Source organism: Mauremys reevesii, linkage group 3 (assembly GCF_016161935.1).
Source record: "Mauremys reevesii isolate NIE-2019 linkage group 3, ASM1616193v1, whole genome shotgun sequence".
Classification (NCBI taxonomy): domain Eukaryota; kingdom Metazoa; phylum Chordata; order Testudines; family Geoemydidae; genus Mauremys; species Mauremys reevesii.
This window is the reverse complement of record NC_052625.1, coordinates 69,732,483-69,752,737: the sequence shown is the minus strand read 5'-3', so window position 1 is coordinate 69,752,737 and position 20,255 is coordinate 69,732,483. Positions and strand designations below refer to the sequence as shown.

Sequence of the window (20,255 nt, the reverse complement as noted above, 5' to 3'; positions counted from 1 at the left end):
GGTTGGCCCCAGTAAATCAAACTGAAACGGATTGTTTTTCCATTAGTAGCAGTAACTACTGTCCATCATACGGTTGGTCTTAGACTCAAGAGAATCGGTAATACCAATGCTTGAGTCATGAGGAAGACAGGCCATTGAAATTATGCCACCATCTTTGGCCTTACAGCCTAGAGGCTTTAAATTATTTCCATTTAACAAAATGTTAAGATTTTTTAACTTCACCCTATTTAAAAGCATGTAACTTTATTAGAAAGGAATACAAGTAAAGCAAATGGATTAAAGGAGAAACCTCAGGGCAGCAAAAGAACAATGGAAAACCTTTGCTTATCAACTTCTATTTGCATGTTTCTCCGTTGCCCTCTAGTTTATCTTCAAAAGAATTTTTAGGGCACAAAGAGACTAAACTTCAGCTTCTTTTTCTTATAGGAACTTCAGTGGAAAAATATATTGCATTTGGAGTTGATAACCTTATTGTAGTCTGAATGATGCTGGGTATTGGGGAAGGTTGATGGTGCCCCTTGTAAGTACAGTACACCCTTTGATCTTTTATGTCATGAGGTTATCGCTGATATAAGGGATTGTATTGACTACAGCTCCATTATAACTCATTAGCTCTCCTCATAAAACATACACCAGTGGTCTGGTCCACAGTCCAAATGCAAACAGAACTTCCACTAAATTCTAGGAAATCCTCGCTAGCCAAAAGATTGCCGGACTGGGTCCAAAGAGTAATTGAAGTCTTACGGAAACGTTCAGATTAAGAGTGTATTCTGAAAGTTAATATCTATTTAATCTACAAACCATTTAGTTTGTAATAGTTGATTATCCTAATATCAGCCTCCTTTTTTTATTTTAGTTTGATAACATGTCTAATAAGCTACTGGGTAATGATGAAGAAGCCCAGCCCAGCCTATTCATTTGGGTAAGCACTAATAATTAAGGCCCTACTTAACTTGTGATATTGCAGAACTTGCGGATTCTGCAGTAATAGGCTTCCACTGCAATTTAGACAGCAGGAGCCCTGCCGTGTGCGGGGCTGACAGTGGGAGCCCTGACTGTCCCAGAGCTGAGAGCGGGAGCACAGGTCCCTGCTCTCAGCCCCAGACTTCTGCTTTGACCCCTGGGTGGCTGTTGACAGCTGGAGCCCTCTGCTATTACCCCTGGGCAGCTGCTGACAGTAGAAGATTGTGGAAAAGTAATAATGGACTTTATTTTTGTGGCAACTCAAGCCACAATTTTTTGATAATCCCGCAATTCAAATAGGGCCTTACTAATAATACAGTACTAATTATTTAATGTGCCATGAAAAATACGTGCAAGTATATTAGCTGGGTTTCTAGAAAGTTCCCATTTATAAAAATCTGTATGTGCGTATGCCTGCTAAAATGTCTTCATAATCAGTGAGAATTTTTGACTCCATTCCCATTAACTTATTGCACTGTATTTGTTCAATAATGTATAGTTTGCCCATTGTTGTGGTACATAGGCACATTGATTGTCAAATAAACATCTATAGTATCTCATAAATCAAGGAGACACAGGTATTGAGAATCTAAAGAAAAAAGTCCTAGGATAGGGATGGAGAGAGAGGTAAATTGCTTAATTCTATGGTGAGGGTTATAGTGAGAATGTCCTCTGGCTCTCCAATCAGTTAACTATCCATGTTATATGGATTGTTGGCCTAAAGGAACTTGAAAATAATTACTCCTCCCTAAAACTTCAGATTCATTTCCATCTGCCCCACTGGAAAGAGTTAGAATGGAAGGTCTCCTGCTTGCTCCCCACAGACCAAAATGAAAACCCTATTAATATATTGTCCAGTGTTCTTAACTTATTTCTCAAATTTCAGGTTTGAGAGATTTGAAGTACTAGCAGTATTTGCTTCCACAGTTCTGGCACAACTTGGAGCTCTTTTCATACTAAAAGAAAGGTAGGAATGTGTACTGTTTCCGTTATGATTTACATCTGACATTCTAACATGAGAAGGTACTCCACTCCAGCTTGAGTAAAGCTCATACATTTTTAAAGTACACCTCTACCACGATATAACACAACCCGATATAACACGAATAGGAATATAACGCGGTAAAGCAGTGCTCTGGTGGGGCGGGGCTGTGCACTCTTGTGGATCAAAGCAAGTTCGGTATAACGCGTTTTCACCTATAACACGGTAAGATTTTTTGGCTCCCAAGGACAGCGTTATATCAGGGTAGAAGTATATTGTACAAGAAGGATAGTCATTAGGAAAAGCTCCAGATTTCTTAAAGACAGAATCATTTGACAGCAAGAGGTAATGTTATACAATATTAGCTTATGTTGCTGATTTGTACTGTTTACGTGGACTATAGGAAAATTGTAAATGTGATTAAAGGAAAAACTTAAATGGTCCTACTAATTGCATATTCCAGGTACTCTATTAAGGACTTAATAAGCAAGTCAGTACATTTTACCATATAGTTTGATCACTGAGATTAATGAAGCAATGCTGAAAATACATAATTTTGTGCAATTATTTAATGTCAATATTTTCAAGTGTTTATCTGTTAAGTAGCACCATATTTATGATCTAAAGCACTTTTATAATAGAAGTTGTAGTTTAATTTATGGGTTTGTCTATTTTTTTTATTTTAAGCTCCTATTTTATCAATCCATCCAAATTTGCTCCATATTGATACTTGGCCTACAAACAGTTAGTTCCAGGTACAAAATTTATTTTAGTCTATTCTTTGCAGTTTATTTTTGATTAATAAATTAAGCACATCAGAGAGAAATAATAGTTTATTAGTTTCAGGTGCTTAGCTTTAAAACTGTTTTTTTTAGAAGCCATAAATTATGTTTTTTTTACATCTGTAAATTGCCTCTAGTGCATGCACACCAACTGTTTTTTTTTTTTCCTTTTAAATGCCTACTGCTGTATTAACGACCTAACAGTGCCATTGATCTTGTGAATCATTGGCACCATGCCATGGATTGATCTTTGATAAAGAGGCAGTGTCAGAGCCATGTAAGGTCTCCAGATGTAACATTGAATTTGCTTGCCTTTCTAAGTTTACATGTTGAGAGCGTCTTCAGAATGGCAGCAAAGCACCTTACAAAATCATCCCCTCTTTATATGGGTATGGTATTTCCAGTTCAGGTTTAGTTTCTTTCTACTCAAACATGTTTTAAAATAGTGTCACCTTTTCATTCATTTGATGTGGAAGAGGGACCCTTTAATGGTCTTTTTGGCAGGATTAGATTTTTAGACTACTCTTAATAGCCGGATGCCCAGCATAGCCTTGAGTTTCTCCTGTGATGGCAATTGCACCTCATTCGAGATAGTATGCTCTCTTGCCTTACTTGTATATTACTGTTTTCTAATACTTATCCCAGATTTTCTCTGCTACAGTTGAAGATTAATTCTTTGTTACTGCTCATTGACTGAGGAGAATAACTGATCTATGTCCTCATTATAACATCCTTTTTATTTAGAGGGTTACTCTATCCTTGTTTGTCCTTTCTCTAATGGTAAATTATACCCTGTTTCAGTTTGGTGCCAAGCATATTGGAATAATTACTTCATGTGTTGTCATTAAAATGACATATTTATCCATACATCTCAATATAGCGTTTGCCATTTTTGCACCGTTGTTGAAGCATTTAAATTGGCATCCTGTATCCCACTCATTACGTTTATTTGTGAGTTTAGGTGCCCGCAACTGAAAATCTTTCCTTTATGTAGTTAGTTTTTAAAATATAATTTAATAAACACAACTAAAATTGACAATTTATTTCTTGTAGTACAGAACGGTTTCTGGAACAACCTGAGATACACACGTAAGATTGGATTTTTATATATGAAATTATAATTTTTGTCAGTTTACTTCTGTTTCTAATTCTTTGTCTAGTACAAAGTAAGAGCGACTTGGCTTATCTGGTATTGAACTGTTTTCAGTACATTGATATTTCTGTGTCCCAAACTGCATGCAAGCCATGTGGTAATAACTTTTCAATCTATGGTGTGCAATTACAGGTTAGTCTACATGAGCCCATAAATAGTCAGATAGTTGAAGAGCAGTTACATACTTGTTCCCTGTAGCTTAGTGCTTCTATTAATTATTTTTAGGGCTGTCGATTAACTCAAAGATTAATCGTGATTAATCACAGTTTTAATCGCACTGTTAAACAATAGAATACCAATTGACATTTATTAAATATTTTTGGATGTTTTTCTACGTTTTCAAATATATTGATTTTAAATTACAACACAACACAGTATAAACTTCTCACTTTATATTATTTTTTATTACAAATAATTGCACTGTAAAAATTATAAACAAAAGTGTATTTTTCAGTTCACCTCATACAAGTACTGTAATACAGTCTTTTTTATCATGAAAGTGCTATTTACAAATGTAGATTTTTTTTGTTACATAACTGCACTCAAAAACAAAACAATGCAAAACTTTAGAGCCTACCAGTCCGCTCAGTCCTACTTTTTGTTCAGCCAATCGCTAAGACAGACATGTTTGTGTACATTTATGGGAGATAATGCTGCACACTTCTTATTTACAATGTCACCAGAAAGTGAGAACAGGCGTTCACATGGGACTTTTGTAGCTGACATTGCAAGGTATGCACATGCCAGATATGCTAAACATTCGTATGCCCCTTTATGCTTCGGCCACCATTCCAGAGGACATGCTTCCATGCTGATGACATTCGTTTAAAAAAAATGCATTAATTAAATTTATGGCTGAAGTCCTTGGGCAAGAATTGTATGTCTCCGGCTCTGTTTTACCCGCATTCTGCCATATATTTCATGTTATAGTAGTCTCGCATGATGACTCAGCATGTGTTGTTCATTTTAAGAACACTTTCGCTGCAGATTTGACAAAACGCAAAGAAGGTACCAATGTGAGATTTCTAAAGATAGGTACAGCACTCGACCCAAGGTTTAAGAATCCAAACTGCCTTCCAAAATCTGAGAGGGATGAGGTGTGGAATATGCTTTCAGATGTCTTAAAAGAGCAACACTCCAATGCAGAAACTACAGAACCCTAACCACCAAAAAAGAAAATCAGCCTTCTGCTGGTGGCATCTGACTCAGATGATGAAAATGAACATGTCAGTTCGCACTACTTTGGATTGTTATTGAACAGAACCTGTCATCAGCATGGATACATGTCCTCTGGAATGATGGATGAAGCATGAAAGGACATATGAATCTTTAGCGCATCTGGCATGTAAATATCTTGCAACACCGGCTGCAACAGTGCCATGCGAACACCTGTTCTCACTTTCAGGTGACATTGTGAGCAAGAAGCAAGCGGCATTATCTCTTGCAAATGTAAACAAACTTGTTTGTCTGAGCAATTGGCTGAACAAGAAATAGGGCTAAGTGTAGGCTCTAAAGTTTTACATTAGATTATTTTTTAATGCAGTTATTTTTGTAATTTCAACTGTCATGATAAAGAGATTGCACTACAGTACTTGTATTATTAGTTGACTTGAAAATACTGTTTCTTTTGTTTTTTACAGTGCAAATATTTGTAATCAAACATAAAGTGAGCACTGTACACTTTGTATTTTGTGTTGTAATTGAAATCAATATATTTGAAAATGTAGAAAACATCAAAAAATATTTAAATAAATGGTATTCTATTGTTTAAAAGTGCCATTAATCGCAATTAATTTTTTTAATTGCCTGATTAGTTTTTTAGATCACTTGACAGCCCTAATTATTTGTATATTTTTATTTATTAAAATTTCTCTTTTGAGGTTGTAAAGTTAATTGAAAATTGAATTAAGACTGATCTTACCACAAATAACATTCATCTGTATTGTGTATTTTAAAATTATTGCTGTTGGTTATTAAATAGTCAACTGGAATTTATCATAATGGAGAATGTTCAGAAGTGTTTCATTAATAGCAGTTTAATTTTGTAACATCACAGGTGGATACTGTGAAAAATGAAGATTAATCTATTTTTCCTCTCTTTAGGGGACGATTGTTGGTTGGTACTTTCGTGGCTCTTTTTTTCAACTTGTTTACAATGCTTTCCATTCGGAATAAGCCTTTTGCTTATGTGTCTGAAGGTATGTGTTGAATGAACTGTGACAAGATTCAAGGAAAGGCAATGAATATTAACTGTTTTCTTCCAAATATATTTTTTGTTAGATAAGAAACACAATTGCCACGTATGTCATTTCTAAATAGTTCAGTACATCTAATTAAAAGGTTTTGAATTAGAGGCAGTCTCCTCATTTGTCATGTACTAAATCCATAGGGGAGACAGAGAGTAGTACACCACCATCAATATGGTAAATTGAGTGTAATTTCAGATGTAGCTACTACTTTGAAGTATTTAAAACAAACGTAAGAAGCACTTCTTCACACAACTCTGTCAACCGGTGGAACAACAAGTTCCACAGGGGATGTTGTGAAGGCTAAAAGTATAACTGGGTTCAAAAAAGAATTAGATAAATTCATGGAAGATAGGTCCATCAAAGGCTATTAGCCAAGATGGTTAGGGATGCAATCCCATGGTCTAGGTGTCCCTAAACCTCTGATTGCCAGAATCTGGGACTGGACACTAGATAATTGTCCTATTCTGTTTTTTCCCTCTGAAGCATCTGGCATTGGCAACTGTCAGAAGACAGGATACTGGGCTAGATGAAACATTGATCTGTCCGAGTGTGGCCATTCTTATGTTAAGATACAGATTCGTTTCTTCTACTGTTTTTAGCTCCTTTATTCAACCAGTAAAATTTTAGTGTGGGCAATCTTACAATGATACAGACAGACTTGTACAAATATTTAAAGTTTTGTTAATAAAAAACACCTTCTTTATACAGCTTACTCCTTGGAGTTTTTATTCTTTGTATTGTAAAATCACAATCATTCTCACTAGTTGAGCATTATGGAAATTTGCAAATTGAGTGAATGCATAACTCTTTTAAAAGGCTGTTGCATCAGAAAATATATTTGTTTTGGTTAGTGTAGTTTTAATTACTTATAGTATTTTATATGTAACCCACTAATGTGGAAAAGCAGAGTGAATTGAGGAGGGAGTCAGGAACTCCTAAATTCTAACCCTGACTTCCAGGTTGAAGCTCAACCATTCTGTCACATTTTTCACATCAGTAAAATGGGGGTAATATTTACTTTATAAGGGCTTTGTGAGGATTAATTAATTGTAGTACTCCCCTTCATAAATGTAGAGAGTTGTATCAGTGCTTATTACTATTTATAATTTTGTGTTGTAGTATATTTTGAAAGTAAATTCTTAATCTAAGACTCATTACAGCTGTCTTCTTAGAGAAGGGATGAGGTCTACGTTTTTCAGGAAAATTAATTGAGTTTTGTAGACTAGCTTCAAAGTGAGAATTAGCCAAGGTCTACATTACCGTCATGATTTGCTTTTGACTAGATCCCTCACAAGGAGCTAGAAAGGAAAATAATTAACTGTGTGATAAAAACCAGAAACCTGTGATGAATTTAAACAAAAATTTAAAAATGTATGTGATAGGAAGGAGTCATAGTAAATGGTTCTTAGTTATAACAAAGACAGATGGAGTATTCCTAGGGTCTCTGTGAGGATGTAGAGGAAGCTGTAAACAAGGAGATGGTGAAATGTGCCGATAACAATTATTTAGGCTAGAGAAAACTAATGAGGGTTGTGGAAAAACTTGAGAGACTTAGTCAAATGGTGTTGGGTATCAAGGTGGAAGATGATTAACTGGGATCAAAGCAAGGTACTGAAAAACTATCTAAATTTCTCTTGTGTAACTGTGCACTGCCCCCCCCCCACACACACACACACTAGGGTTGCCAATTTTGGTTGGTTGTATTCATGGAGATTTAATAGCATGATATAATTTTTAATTAAAGATCAATCTTTAATTCTTGGAGACTCCAGGTCAGTCCTGGAGGTTGCAACCCTAGGGTAAGGGAGGATTGAGGTAAAAAGTTTGGGGGCTACTGTTTTAGGGTATAACCCTGTCATCTGAGTAGGGATCAGAGAGGAATTTTGGCCACCAAATTTGAGTACTGCTGAATTGATTAGATACCCTGTGTGAGGCCTTCAGTATATATTGCATGTTGGCCACTGTTGGAGGCAGTATATAGGCACTGATCTGATCCACTATACTAATTCATATGTGCCTGTATGCATACAACAAATGTTACTGTCTGAGCCTCAATTAGAAAGGTGTATTGATTTTATTTTATTTTGCAATGTGTTTAGGAGAGCTGGATTAAATGACTAAAAGGTGGTGGGTTTTTTTCCCACATCTAATTCACGTGCTGTGTTCTAGGGTGAATAATGCTGTACCTGCCTGTATTTACAAAAAATTCCTTTCAACATAGTCACAGGGCCAGACTTTTCTCCCTTTTCGCATGTTGGTGAGCAGCTACTTGCCTGAATAGTCCCATTGATGTCAATAGGGTGTGTGTGTGTGTGTGTGTGTGTGTGTGTGTGTGTGTGTGTGTGTGTGTGTGTGTGTGTGTGTTGAAGGGGAGGGTTTACAAGTAGTGTGCTCCCATAGAGAGCTCAAGTTTGTATGCAGTTAGAAGTTAACAAAGGCAATATTTTCTATAAAAATAAACAGTGAAATCTGCACTTGAAATTAATCCAATTCAGATGTTGCATGACAAAAGGTTTCTAACCAACCACAGGCAAGAAAATGTTCTCCTTTCAGAAGTGATATTTGAAACTCTGATCATTGTGATCTAATGTTAAGATGGATTATTCACTCATATTTTACTACTTCCTTACATTATTGTTTAAAAACACACCTTAAGATGAATTGTTGTCCTGATTATAATTGGTACCTTTATGTTTTTGTGAAGCTGCTAGTACGAGTTGGCTTCAGGAGCATGTTGCAGATCTTAGCAGAAGGTAAGGCTTCATGATATTTTTTTTCATAATAGCTAATACTTAAGTCAATATTAGTCATTCTTATGTCATACCAAGTTATTTTTAACTGCATCACATAGTATAGGGCACTCGGACCAGGGACTGAGACATGAGCTTGGTATTGAAAAGTTTCTGCTCTTTCTCTTGCTCAGCAAATCTGAGTAACATTCCTCAAATGAGTGAAGATAATTCTGTCTCCAGCAAGGCCAGTCTAAACTGCATTTCCTAGCAGCCATTAGGGATACTTCATTTATAAACGTCTCACCTACTCCAGCAGGAAGATAGAGGTCGCCAAAAAGACCAGGCATAGAGACAGGTGCACATTGGTTCTCTCTCAGGTTTTTTCCTTTTATTTTCTTTGTGTCCCAAGCATCACAGATTTTTTTTTTTCCCCATTGGCTGCAGAGCCACAACAAGATCTCTCTTCCAGGAACTGAAACATTGTCATGTTTTTGGCTGTTAACCCTTTTAGTATATTTGGACACTGAATGCCAAATAATACAGATAATTTGCAAATAGCCTTTGCCAGATATTTAAAATATTTATATTTTGAGCCTTACACATCCCTGTGTGTATTGTATACTGTCAGCAGTACAAATACTTTATTTTTAGATAGAACTTTTTACTGTAAGTATGTTAAACCATATTGCATAACACTTTGGACATGCTGCAAAACCTACTTGTTCCCTAAAGCATATCAGGAGTGGGGTGGGCAATATGATATAAGGTGTAGTAGAAGGAGCGAAAAAAGCACAAGTTACTGTAATCATAAAGAGCTTGATCCTTCAATGAGCTAAACAGATCCTGCAGTATGCTTAAGCACATCCTGAACCTGAGTGCATAGTACCTTATTGGACCAAGCCCTTAATCAGGGGCAGCTCTAGACATTTCGCCGCCCCAAGCAGATGAGACAAGATGAAAGGGACTCTGTGTAGCAAGAAGCAGGACTGTGAAGGTCACAGCTCAATGTGTGCACATGGCAAAGAGTCAGTAGTTTCTAAGTTGCATAAATCAAAAGTTACAAATGTAAAGAAAAATAATGGTACCACTGTACAAGGGCTTTGGAAGAGCAACCCTAAGACTACTGTGTAGAGAATTGGGGGGAGTTAATGTCTACAAGATTTAGATAGAGAAGACAATGAGGTTGATTTATTGTATGGCAACCCAGTATTATGGGGAACAGCATAGAAAGCTGTTTTTAAAAAAGACTGGAAAATGTGATTTTTCAGATATTTAAAGGGGCTTCCAGAACAAGGGTCTAGGAGACACAGTCAGATCTGTTAACAAGAAGGGCATAACACTTGATCGCAGTTTAAATTTGTGGAAAAGTTTTCTAAAAGACTGATTACTCTGGTGTATTTTACTGTAATTTTGTCTTGTGTTTTTCCTTGTAAGATTAGAAATCTTTATTTAAAACTGGGAAAGAGTTTAAATATAATTAAGATGCAAAAGATAGGGATGTTCCATGCACAAAGCACTTGATTTTAAATTATGAGTAAGGGGAGGAGACACAAATGGTTCTAGGCCTGAAAATAATTAATCTTTGTAGTTCACAAAGAGGATAATTTAACTTCCAGCAGCAATAAAAAGGCTTTTAACCCAGTCAGTAGCAACATCCTGCCTGCATGATCCTCGAAGTGGTCTATTGTATGTTGGAGTAGCAGGTGTAGTTTTCCAGCACTTACAACAACAACTAGCTGACAATTGCTTTTTTCTGTTTTGTTGCAGTCTATGTGGAATCATTCCAGGGTTGAGCAGTATCTTCCTTCCACGAATGAATCCTTTTGTCTTGATTGATCTTGCTGGTGCTTTTGCTCTTTGCATTACGTATATGTTAATTGAAATTAAGTACGTATAATTATTTAAATAAAATAAGTATTTTAGGGTATAATTCATGGGAAATCTCCTTTTAGGCTTGCAAGCACTGATCATGTGATAAGAAGCTGAAATTTCACATGTGACATGAACCATAATCATTGAAACACATTTGTTTTTTAAAAGGTTGTGTGTTTCAGATACATATGCTTAGTGAATTTTTGCATGTTCTCTCTATATATCTATACAATGGTGGCCATTTAAAAGAAAAGGCATTTAATATTACCCTTTTTGTTTCAGCAATTATTTTGCTGTAGATACAGCCTCTGCAATAGCTATTGCTTTGATGACTTTTGGTACCATGTACCCTATGAGTGTCTACAGTGGAAAAGTACTACTTCAGGTGAGACAGTGTCAGAAAATGTTTTAATTTTAATTTTACCTTTTTAAAAATGTACATGTTTAATGCTATCTACCATTAAACATGTAAATGAAAAATGTTCACAAGAAAGAAATGATACATGATTCAACTCTGAAGAAATTTCTAACGTGAGACAACTGTGTATCATGGAATTATAGCAATCACAGATGCAACCTATAGTTTTGATTGAGTTGTTGCTTTGTTGTTACATATACTATCAGCATTGTGAGTTTAGTAAACTACCCGCTCAAGTAATACATTTAAAGGACTATACTACTATAAATTATAAAGGCTGTGGACAGTACATCATAATAAAGTTAATATAGCTTTAAGATTAGGACCAAATTAGCATATGTTTGTCTTTATTGTAACGTTCTTTTGATTATTTTCAGACAACCCCACCGCATGTGATTGGTCAACTAGATAAACTTATTAGAGAGGTAAGGTAGCGTATAACATGTTACATGAGGTGCACGCAAAGAAGTTCAATACAAAGGCTGAACATGCACACTTGACGGACCTGTAGGTTCTCACTATGCATCACACAGAAGATAAATCTGACTGCAAATGAAAATTCTACACTTGCACTGTGTGTGTGTTTAAAAGAAATACAAAGCTTACAATCTAAATTAGTACGGTTGATATGTCTTATAGAAATGTTCATGTTCTTAAATTGGTACAGATTTTTAAAATATATTCAATCTTTGATAAATTATCACTGAAAGGGTTTGCAGCAATTTGTTTTAAGAAGGTATAAAAGAGGGAGTTCCTTTTATATTTTAACAAATAGAGGAGTTGTAAGCATTTGTGAAAGATCTTGGGGGTCGGAAAAAACAGGTCTTGCTATATGAAGAAATTACACATTTTCAGATACTGGGAATACATTGGATATAAATATATCTAGGAGTTTAGTGGCATCTTCTTCAATAAAGTCCCTTATGAAAATTTAGTTGAAGGGAGAGTCCACAATGCAAAATGAAATATTGACAATATCATCTACAGCTCAGCTATCTAAACCAATCTACATTTCTAAAAGACTGGAAACATTTAATGATGATTTACCACATATTTGTGTTTTAAATTAGGTTTCCACTTTGGATGGTGTTTTGGAGGTTCGAAATGAGCATTTCTGGACATTGGGCTTTGGTACTTTGGTATGTTTTGTGCCATATTGTCTTGTTCTTTAAAAAGGGAACATTATCTTTAATCTCTTAGCTAAATAATTACTAAATAAATGAGAGCTCTCATTATTTTAAATGGAATTTAGAAATTCAGATGCCATAAATTATAGTTTTCCCCTTTCTTGTTAAATAGTGGATTTTTTTTACACTAATTGCAGCACTTTTCTGAAAACTTAGTGAGGCTTGGAATCCCCTCTCCCACCCTGAACAAGGTGCAATTTTTGGTTATATACAGAGGTATCATGTCACAGATCCACCATAATAATCTTTTGCTAAAGAAGTGCACATCACAATTCAGAGTGGTATTATAAATTTAAAACTACTTTATATCTAGAAAGAGAAAAATACCACTAGCAGCAAATTCATATGTTTCTCAGCTATGCGCTCTTCTTACTATAGACTAGATTATAACTTGGTCCTTGTAGGATTTTTTAAATTCTTTTTAAAGTGCTCCCTCCATGAAATTTTTGCTTTGAACCATGCGTTGATAACCAGTTTTCAGACTTGTCAGAGGAAGTAAGAGTTGAATCTTCTTGGTGTAGTAATCATTGACTTATACAACAACTTTGGAGTAAAGCTACCATTTTGGATCCTTAAAAATTCTTCCAAATGTCATCAATGATTAGTGCCAAATCAGTTGGTATGGGATTCTCCTATGGCTTTATCTTACAGGAAGTTAATAGGAATTGTGTCTGAGGAAGAAAAAGCTGAGCTACGAGAAGTGAAAAGGAAAATATGGTCTCTTCAACTTACCCATATGTGCTCTAGCAACCTAAAACAGAACTAGAATTCCTGTACTACAGAGGAGCACCTAATAAACTCCATATTTTCCATTTAGAATCTTATTAAAAATTTCTAACAGCTGTTTTTTCTTCTGTGATATAAAATGGACACACAAAGGAAATTATTACTGAAACTAAAGCGGGGGATCAGGTACTCAATGACAGCCAGGAATTAAGAGGCCTTTAAAACTTTTCTCTCCTTTTTATTCTTCTTAGCATGTCATCCCCTGAAAACATAGGAGCTTCTTCGCCAAAGTTAACTTACCCAAATTTTCTGATAAGGAATGGGAGGCTCTGGAGTCACGTATTCTGTTATCTGAAATACCAGATGTTACTGAATTACTGAAGTCATGCAGTGGGAATACATTGGACTCAGTGGATTCTCCACAAATTTTTACAAAACCTTTGCACCTCAGCTTGTCTGTTTTGTACTTGGCACCTTCCAATCTGCACTGGAAATTGGAGTGATGCCCAAGATCTGCCTACACTCTTGCTAGTTAGTGCTACCAGAAAGAAAACCAGCCATTAACTGCATTTGCTGTAGGTCAAATTCTTTGTTAGATATGGACGCAAAAAACAAATGAGGGACAGAACTTAGTAAGGATCAGGCAGGCGCACACCACACACAGATTATATCCAGTAGTGTAATCACTTCAGACACAGAACTCTGAGTCTGTGTACTGATAGTGGCAATGCTTCTGTTCTTACCTTTCCTTCAAGCTCACCTGGAACAGGTGTTGTCTCTTGCATTCAGCAGCAGCACAATGACATACTTTCCTCAACTTGGAGTTTGTTTTAATGCTCGTTCTTCTTCTCTCCATCTGCTCCTGTCATGTTACAGCTTCTGCCCTCACTTCACTGTTGACTATAAACAATATTTAACACCAAGTGCATAATGTTTAAATAATCTAAATTTCCCAGATAGGCTGAGCTTCATATCACCATTCCCAGTGTTTTGGCCTCATGGAAATTTTGTCCTCATCATGGAATTACTTAAGTGTGGCTCTGATGTGCCACAGTAGTCTCCACGTTTGTGCTGAATAAGATACTGTTTAGCTCTCTTTGTAGCTAAAATGTTTAATGCAAATCAGGATCTCTACCTAAAAGTCTTATAACAGCCTGGTTGGTTTTTGTTTTGATTCACTTTCTAGGCTGGATCAGTACATGTACGAATTCGAAGAGATGCTAATGAACAAATGGTACTTGCTCATGTGACTAATCGACTGTATACTCTAGTCTCTACTTTGACTGTCCAGATTTTCAAAGATGATTGGATCAGACCTACCTTAACATCTGGGCCTATTGCAAACAATATGTTGAATCTTTCAGATCATCATATTATTCCAATGCCACCTTTAAAGGCTACTGATAATTTGAACCCTGTTACATCCACTCCAGCTAAACCTAGCAGCCCACCTCCAGAATTTTCTTTTAACACACCGGGCAAAAATATGAACCCAGTCATACTTTTAAACACTCAGACAAGACCCTATGGATTGGGCCTTAATCATGGATCTGTACCTTACAGCAGTGTATTCAATCAAGGACTTGGAATTCCGGGGATGGGAGCAACTCAAGGATTCAGGACTGGTTTTACAAATGTCCCAAGCAGATATGGAACTAGCACTCGAAGTCAACCCCAGCCATAATAAACTCTGTTATGCGTTATTTATTGTACATAAGGATATTGATTTTTTTTTTAATTGCCCAGTTTTTGTAAACCATTAGACCATTCTGAATTACTGGGATCAATTGTATTGTTTATATTCATTAAACAGTTAAATTGCATTTCCACTTTTTTATGTTGGTATATATGATGCAACAAATTCTTGACGGACTTGTGAACTTGCAAATAGTTTTTACAGCTACTGAATTTATTCACATGCAGATTTTCTATTCACTTTTCTTTTCCTCCAATAATGTGCTTAAGTATAACATGAACATAGTTTCATGAGAAAGCAAAATTGTGAAGGTGAAGCATCCTCCATTCTTTTCAACTGCAAATTGTTTCTGAATTGTTTTACTGAATGATTGTGCAACAGCAGTGATTCCTCTATTCTGCCCCAGTTCTCATTTTTTTTCTTAAAAATTATGACCACTGTTTGATCAATCTTTGGCAACGTCACAGTTAGATTTTCCTTAGTTGGAAAAATCTTTTTTCTCAATACACATTTTACTGTCCAGTATAAGGACAAACTAAGACTTTTAAATTTCTTATTGACATTAAGGAATCATTTATTATATAATTGTATTTCTTGTTGATTTTATTGAGGTACAAAGTGTTCATCAACTGTTTTCTTGTAACTATTTCATACTCATATTTGTATTTTTTTATTTAATTGCAAAATTACATGACAATATACTGGGAAATAAAATATTAGAAACTCCATATTCTAGAAGCATCTCTTTCTTACCTGTGACCACTCCCGTAACAGTATGAACCAGATAAATAGCTTTGGCATGCACAGTGTATGGCTCACTCTTGATAAGCCACTAGTGCATCCTTCAGATTGTTGAAAGTGCCCTTTCATTCCATTGTGACTTTATATTTCTCCTGTAGAGCATCAGAAAACAGTTCACCATTTATAAAGCTAGTTCACAGGCATAGTATGTATCAATGGTGCAGAAAAAGAGAATGCAGTATATGGCAGTGATGCTCTGTGTTTGTGGTACTGAGAGCCATATTGGCAACATGACTGTGCCTAATTTTCATGTACACTTACCTATTTTTTAATAAACAGGGCTATCAATTAATCTCAGTTAACTCATGCGATTAACTCAAACTAATTGCGGTTTAAAAAATTAATCATGATTAATTGCAGTTTTAATTGCATGGTTAAACAATAGAATACCAATTGAAATTTATTAAATATTTGTGGATTTTTTTCTACATTTTCAAATATTTTTATTTCTATTACAACACAGAATACAAAGTGTACAGCGCTCACTTTATATTTTTATTACAAATATTTGCACTGTAAAAATGATAAAATAGTATTTTAATTCACCTCATACAAGTACCGTAGTGCAATCTCTTTATTGTGAAAGTGCAATTTACAAATGTAGATTTTTTTGATTTTTTTTATAGAACTGCACTCATGAACAAAACAATGTAAAACTTTAGAGCCTACAAGCCCATTCAATCCCACTTTTTGTTCAGCCAATCGCTAAAACAAACAAGTTTGGTTACCTTTACAGGAGATAATGCTGCCTGCTTCTTATGTACAATTTTACCAGAAAGTGAGAACAGACTTTCGCATAGCACTTTTGTAGCCTGCATTGTATGGTATTTTATGTGCTAAACATTTGTATACCCCTTCATGCTTTGGCCACCATTCCAGAGGGCATGCTTCCATGCTGATGACTCTTGTTTAAATTTGTGACTGAATTCCTTGGAGGAGAATTGTATATCTCCTGCTCTGTTTTACCCACATTCTGCCATGTGTTTCATATTATAGCAGTCTTGGATGATGACTCAGCACATGCTGTTCATTTTAAGAACACTTTTGCTGCAGATTTGACAAAACGCGAAGAAGGTACCAGTGTGAGATTTCTAAAGATAGCTACCGCACTCAACCCAATGTTTAAGAATCTGAAGTGCCTTCCAAAATCTGAGCGAGAGGAGAAGTGGAGCATGCTTTCAGAAGTCTTAAAAGAGCAACACTACGATGCAGAAACTACAGAACCCGAGCCACCAAAAAAGAAAATCAGCCTTCTGCTGGTGGCATCTGATTCAGATAATGAAAATGAAAATGCATTGGTCTGCACTGCTTTGGATTATTATTGAGCAGAACCCATCAGGACCATCGACGCATGTCCTCTGGAATGGTGGTTAACGCATCAAGGGAATATGAATCTTAAGCGCATCTGGCACATAAATATCTTGCGACACTGTCTGCAACTGTGCCATGCGAACGCCTGTTCTCATTTTCAGGTGACACTGTAAACAAGAAGCGGGCAGCATTATCTCCCTCAAATATAAAGAAACTTGTTTGAGTGATTGGCTGAACAAGAAATAGGACTGAATGAACTTGTAGGCTCTAAAGTTTTACGTTTTTTGAACATAGTTAAACTTACAGATGTAGAATTATCATGATAAAAAGATTGCACTACAGTACTTGTATTAGGTGAATTGAAATATACTATTTATTTTGTTTTTTACAATGCAAATATTTGTAATAAAAAAATAAAGTGAGCACTGTACACTTTGTATTCTGTGTTGTAATTGAAATCAATATATTTGAAAATGTAGAAAACATCCAAAAAATTTAAATAATTTTTTTTTTATTATTTAACAGTGCAATTAAGCATGGTTTGTTTTTTTTAATTGCACAGTTAATTTTTTCAATCGCTTGACAGCCCTAATAAATATACATATAGCCATGTTTCTCTAGGGTCCAAAAGTGCATCCCAAAAGGGCTCCTCCATTTTTCACCTTCCCATTCCCCCTTTGCCATGATGCTCCTGTGGAAGGGCCTTCTGGTAATATTGCTTTCTATTTCTCCCCATGCCCCCACTATTCACCACACCATTCAGCTCCCCAGACAGAAGTAGTCTCTACATTGTCTTCTGCATCTCTCAGCTCTACACAAACAGGTTTCCCGTTCCCATTGTCGTCCTTGCCACCCAGCTCGCCACACACAGTCTTGTCCCTCCCACTATCCTCGGCACAAAGGCTCTCCCTTTGCTAGCTTGCATGCTCACCAAATTAATCCACCTATCTTAGATATTTATAGAGCACCAGTCACCATAGTCAGCATCTAGGTGACCCACAAGTTGAAATCTAATCAGATGTTATTTGAAGATAATGTGTTTGACCAGGAGGATTAAGGGCTATTTCCTCCAGAGCTGGTTAAATTAAGAAACAAACACTTCCCCAGAGCTTAAATCTTCACTTGAGGGTTTGAGACTTTGTCCCCATGCACTAGTTGTGGAGTTTTGCCGTTCCACACACAAAGAAACCATTTTCACTTTATCTCCCCACTACACATCAGTCCACTCAGACACATGGATGAGGGCTCCCCCCCACCCACGGAAAAAAAACAAACTGTTCTGTAGAACAGTACCTTGGTGTGGACTGCCTGGGGCCAATCTGCTGAGACCCACAGCTATAGAGTACATTTTCATATGAGTTACAGATGGGGATGTAACTCTTAGGGCAGGTCTACACTACAAACTTGCATCAGCACAGCTGCGCGACTGTAGCGCTTCTTGTGAAGACACTCTAAGGCGACGGGAGAGAGCTCTTCTGTCGGCTTAATAACTCCACCTCCGCAAGAGGTGGTAGCTGTGTTGGTGGGAGAAGCTCTTCTGCCGACACAGTGCTGTCTACATGGGGGGGGGGGGGGTTTAAGGTTAGTATAACTATGTCACTTGGGTGTGGCTTTTTCACACTCCTGAGCAATGTAGTTCTACCAAGTAAGTGTGTAGTGTAGAGCTGACTTACTCTTCCTAGCAGATGAATGAATGACAAACTGTCAGCTCAGTAAAGTGTTAGAAAGTATAATGGCATCTGAAAACCAAGCATAACCTAGTGCTAGTGAACTATGAAGTACTGTATATTTTCAACTAGAAGAACCCTTGGTTCAATAATCACCTTTGTTTAATAACCCCATCTTCATTATGCAGCTTTTCATAGAAGTTACATGCATTTAGGGTAAAATTCACCCCAGTACAGAGGATATTAAACAGGCCCTTTGTACTTCTTAAGCCTTAAATTGTATCACCCTCAATATAGCAGTTTTAGCAACATAAAAACTGTTATTTACAGTATAATACTTTTTAGCTGCATTTAAGAATTGTCTCTACTTGTTGCATTGATTTTTTTTTCATTTTTGTGAAATATATCTATTGTATTCATTGCATCTGTTTGCTTGCTTTTAGTAGAAGCCACACTTTAAACTGAAGACACAGTTGATTTAAAGCCCCAAAGGAGAATTGAATCCACAGCTTCTCATCAGAGATTCAGTATTTTTACTGAACTGTGCAATATTACTATATTTAACAAGTATTTTGAATTGCTACTTTACTATACACTTTATATACTATACTGCACAGACGTGCAGGTAACAGAGGCTCTAATAGAAATACAGCTCTTCAGTTGACTTACTATTGTAATCATGTTCATAATACATGTAGAATCAGGGTAGAGTAAAATTAGAAAAAATAATTTGACTCCCATCTTTAAAATCTCTTGATGTGAGGAAAAAAATTAAAGGCAATTGTGATTCTTAAAAATAGAGAAAAACGTGGTAACTTGTGAAAAGAATTGTCATTACCTTTTTGTATATTGATTGATGTTTGAATTTCATAATAGATGGTCTTTTAGTTTTCAAGCAGCAGAGTCCTGTGGCACCTTATAGACTAACAGACGTTTTGGAGCATGAGCTTTCGTGGGTGAATACCCACTTCGTTTTCAGTCATGTAGATTATTAACAGAATTTACAGTATATATTTTGTAAATAACTTTATATATGACACTTCTGATACAAGATTGTTGTCATTCTTTTGCTTTTGCTAATTGTATTTTAAATTTCACTGTTAGCTGGTCACAATCAATGTGTTTGGTATCTAATCACACAAAAAAGCAAGTATCTATGTATGTTAAATGGGAAATGCTGATTTTAATTGTATTCACTCTCATGGCCATGAGGCTTCTGCCCTAGCAGGATGACATCCAGGGTTTGTGTGGACTGTTTTGTTGTGCAGAGGAGGCTGGGAGGATTCCACATAGCAGAGGATTCTGGGTTAACCAGTAAATCAGCTCCAAATGCAATCTCACAGGGCAGTGAGTGCTGCAATGGAAGTAAGCAAATTGTATGGCCTGACTGGATCTGAGAGATTGTAAATTCTTGGGGACAGTCTTTTTTTTGTTTGTGGATAGAGTTCCTACCAGAATGGGGTTCTGGTCCATCACTGGGGCTCCTATGGATTACTCATTGCAATACAAGTAAAGTAATACATTGTCATTAGAGAGATCCTTTGTGTAACGACACTTAGTGCTTTTCCCTCTTTGTTATAACCAGCACCCCACACATTTTCAAAGGCTCTGGTAGTATCCATACAGGAACCAAAGATTCAAGAACTGTCATATTTAGATGACTGACTGGTAGCAGCTCTATCCAAGCAGGAGGTCCAAGCAGCAGTTTTACAAGTT

At 36.2% G+C, this 20,255-nt stretch overlaps 1 protein-coding gene across 8 annotated transcripts in view; it reads left to right on the top strand.

The window, feature by feature from the left end:
* Positions 1-15,488, top strand: part of SLC30A6 (solute carrier family 30 member 6) — a 34,499-nt gene extending 19,011 nt beyond the window's left edge. For 3 of the 8 annotated variants that reach the window (XM_039532029.1, XM_039532030.1, XM_039532028.1), the window contains 10 exons: positions 857-922; positions 1,850-1,930; positions 3,781-3,816; positions 5,984-6,078; positions 8,834-8,882; positions 10,629-10,748; positions 11,016-11,118; positions 11,529-11,576; positions 12,222-12,290; positions 14,251-14,748. In XM_039532029.1, the coding sequence (XP_039387963.1) occupies positions 857-922; positions 1,850-1,930; positions 3,781-3,816; positions 5,984-6,078; positions 8,834-8,882; positions 10,629-10,748; positions 11,016-11,118; positions 11,529-11,576; positions 12,222-12,290; positions 14,251-14,748 (1,165 nt within the window). Of the gene's footprint in view, positions 1-426; positions 521-856; positions 923-1,849; positions 1,931-2,632; positions 2,701-3,780; positions 3,817-5,983; positions 6,079-8,833; positions 8,883-10,628; positions 10,749-11,015; positions 11,119-11,528; positions 11,577-12,221; positions 12,291-14,250 lie in introns of those variants that run through there. The other 5 variants (XM_039532031.1, XM_039532025.1, XM_039532032.1 and 2 more) reach the window with 5 other exon arrangements.
* Positions 15,489-20,255: the final 4,767 nt, after the last annotated feature.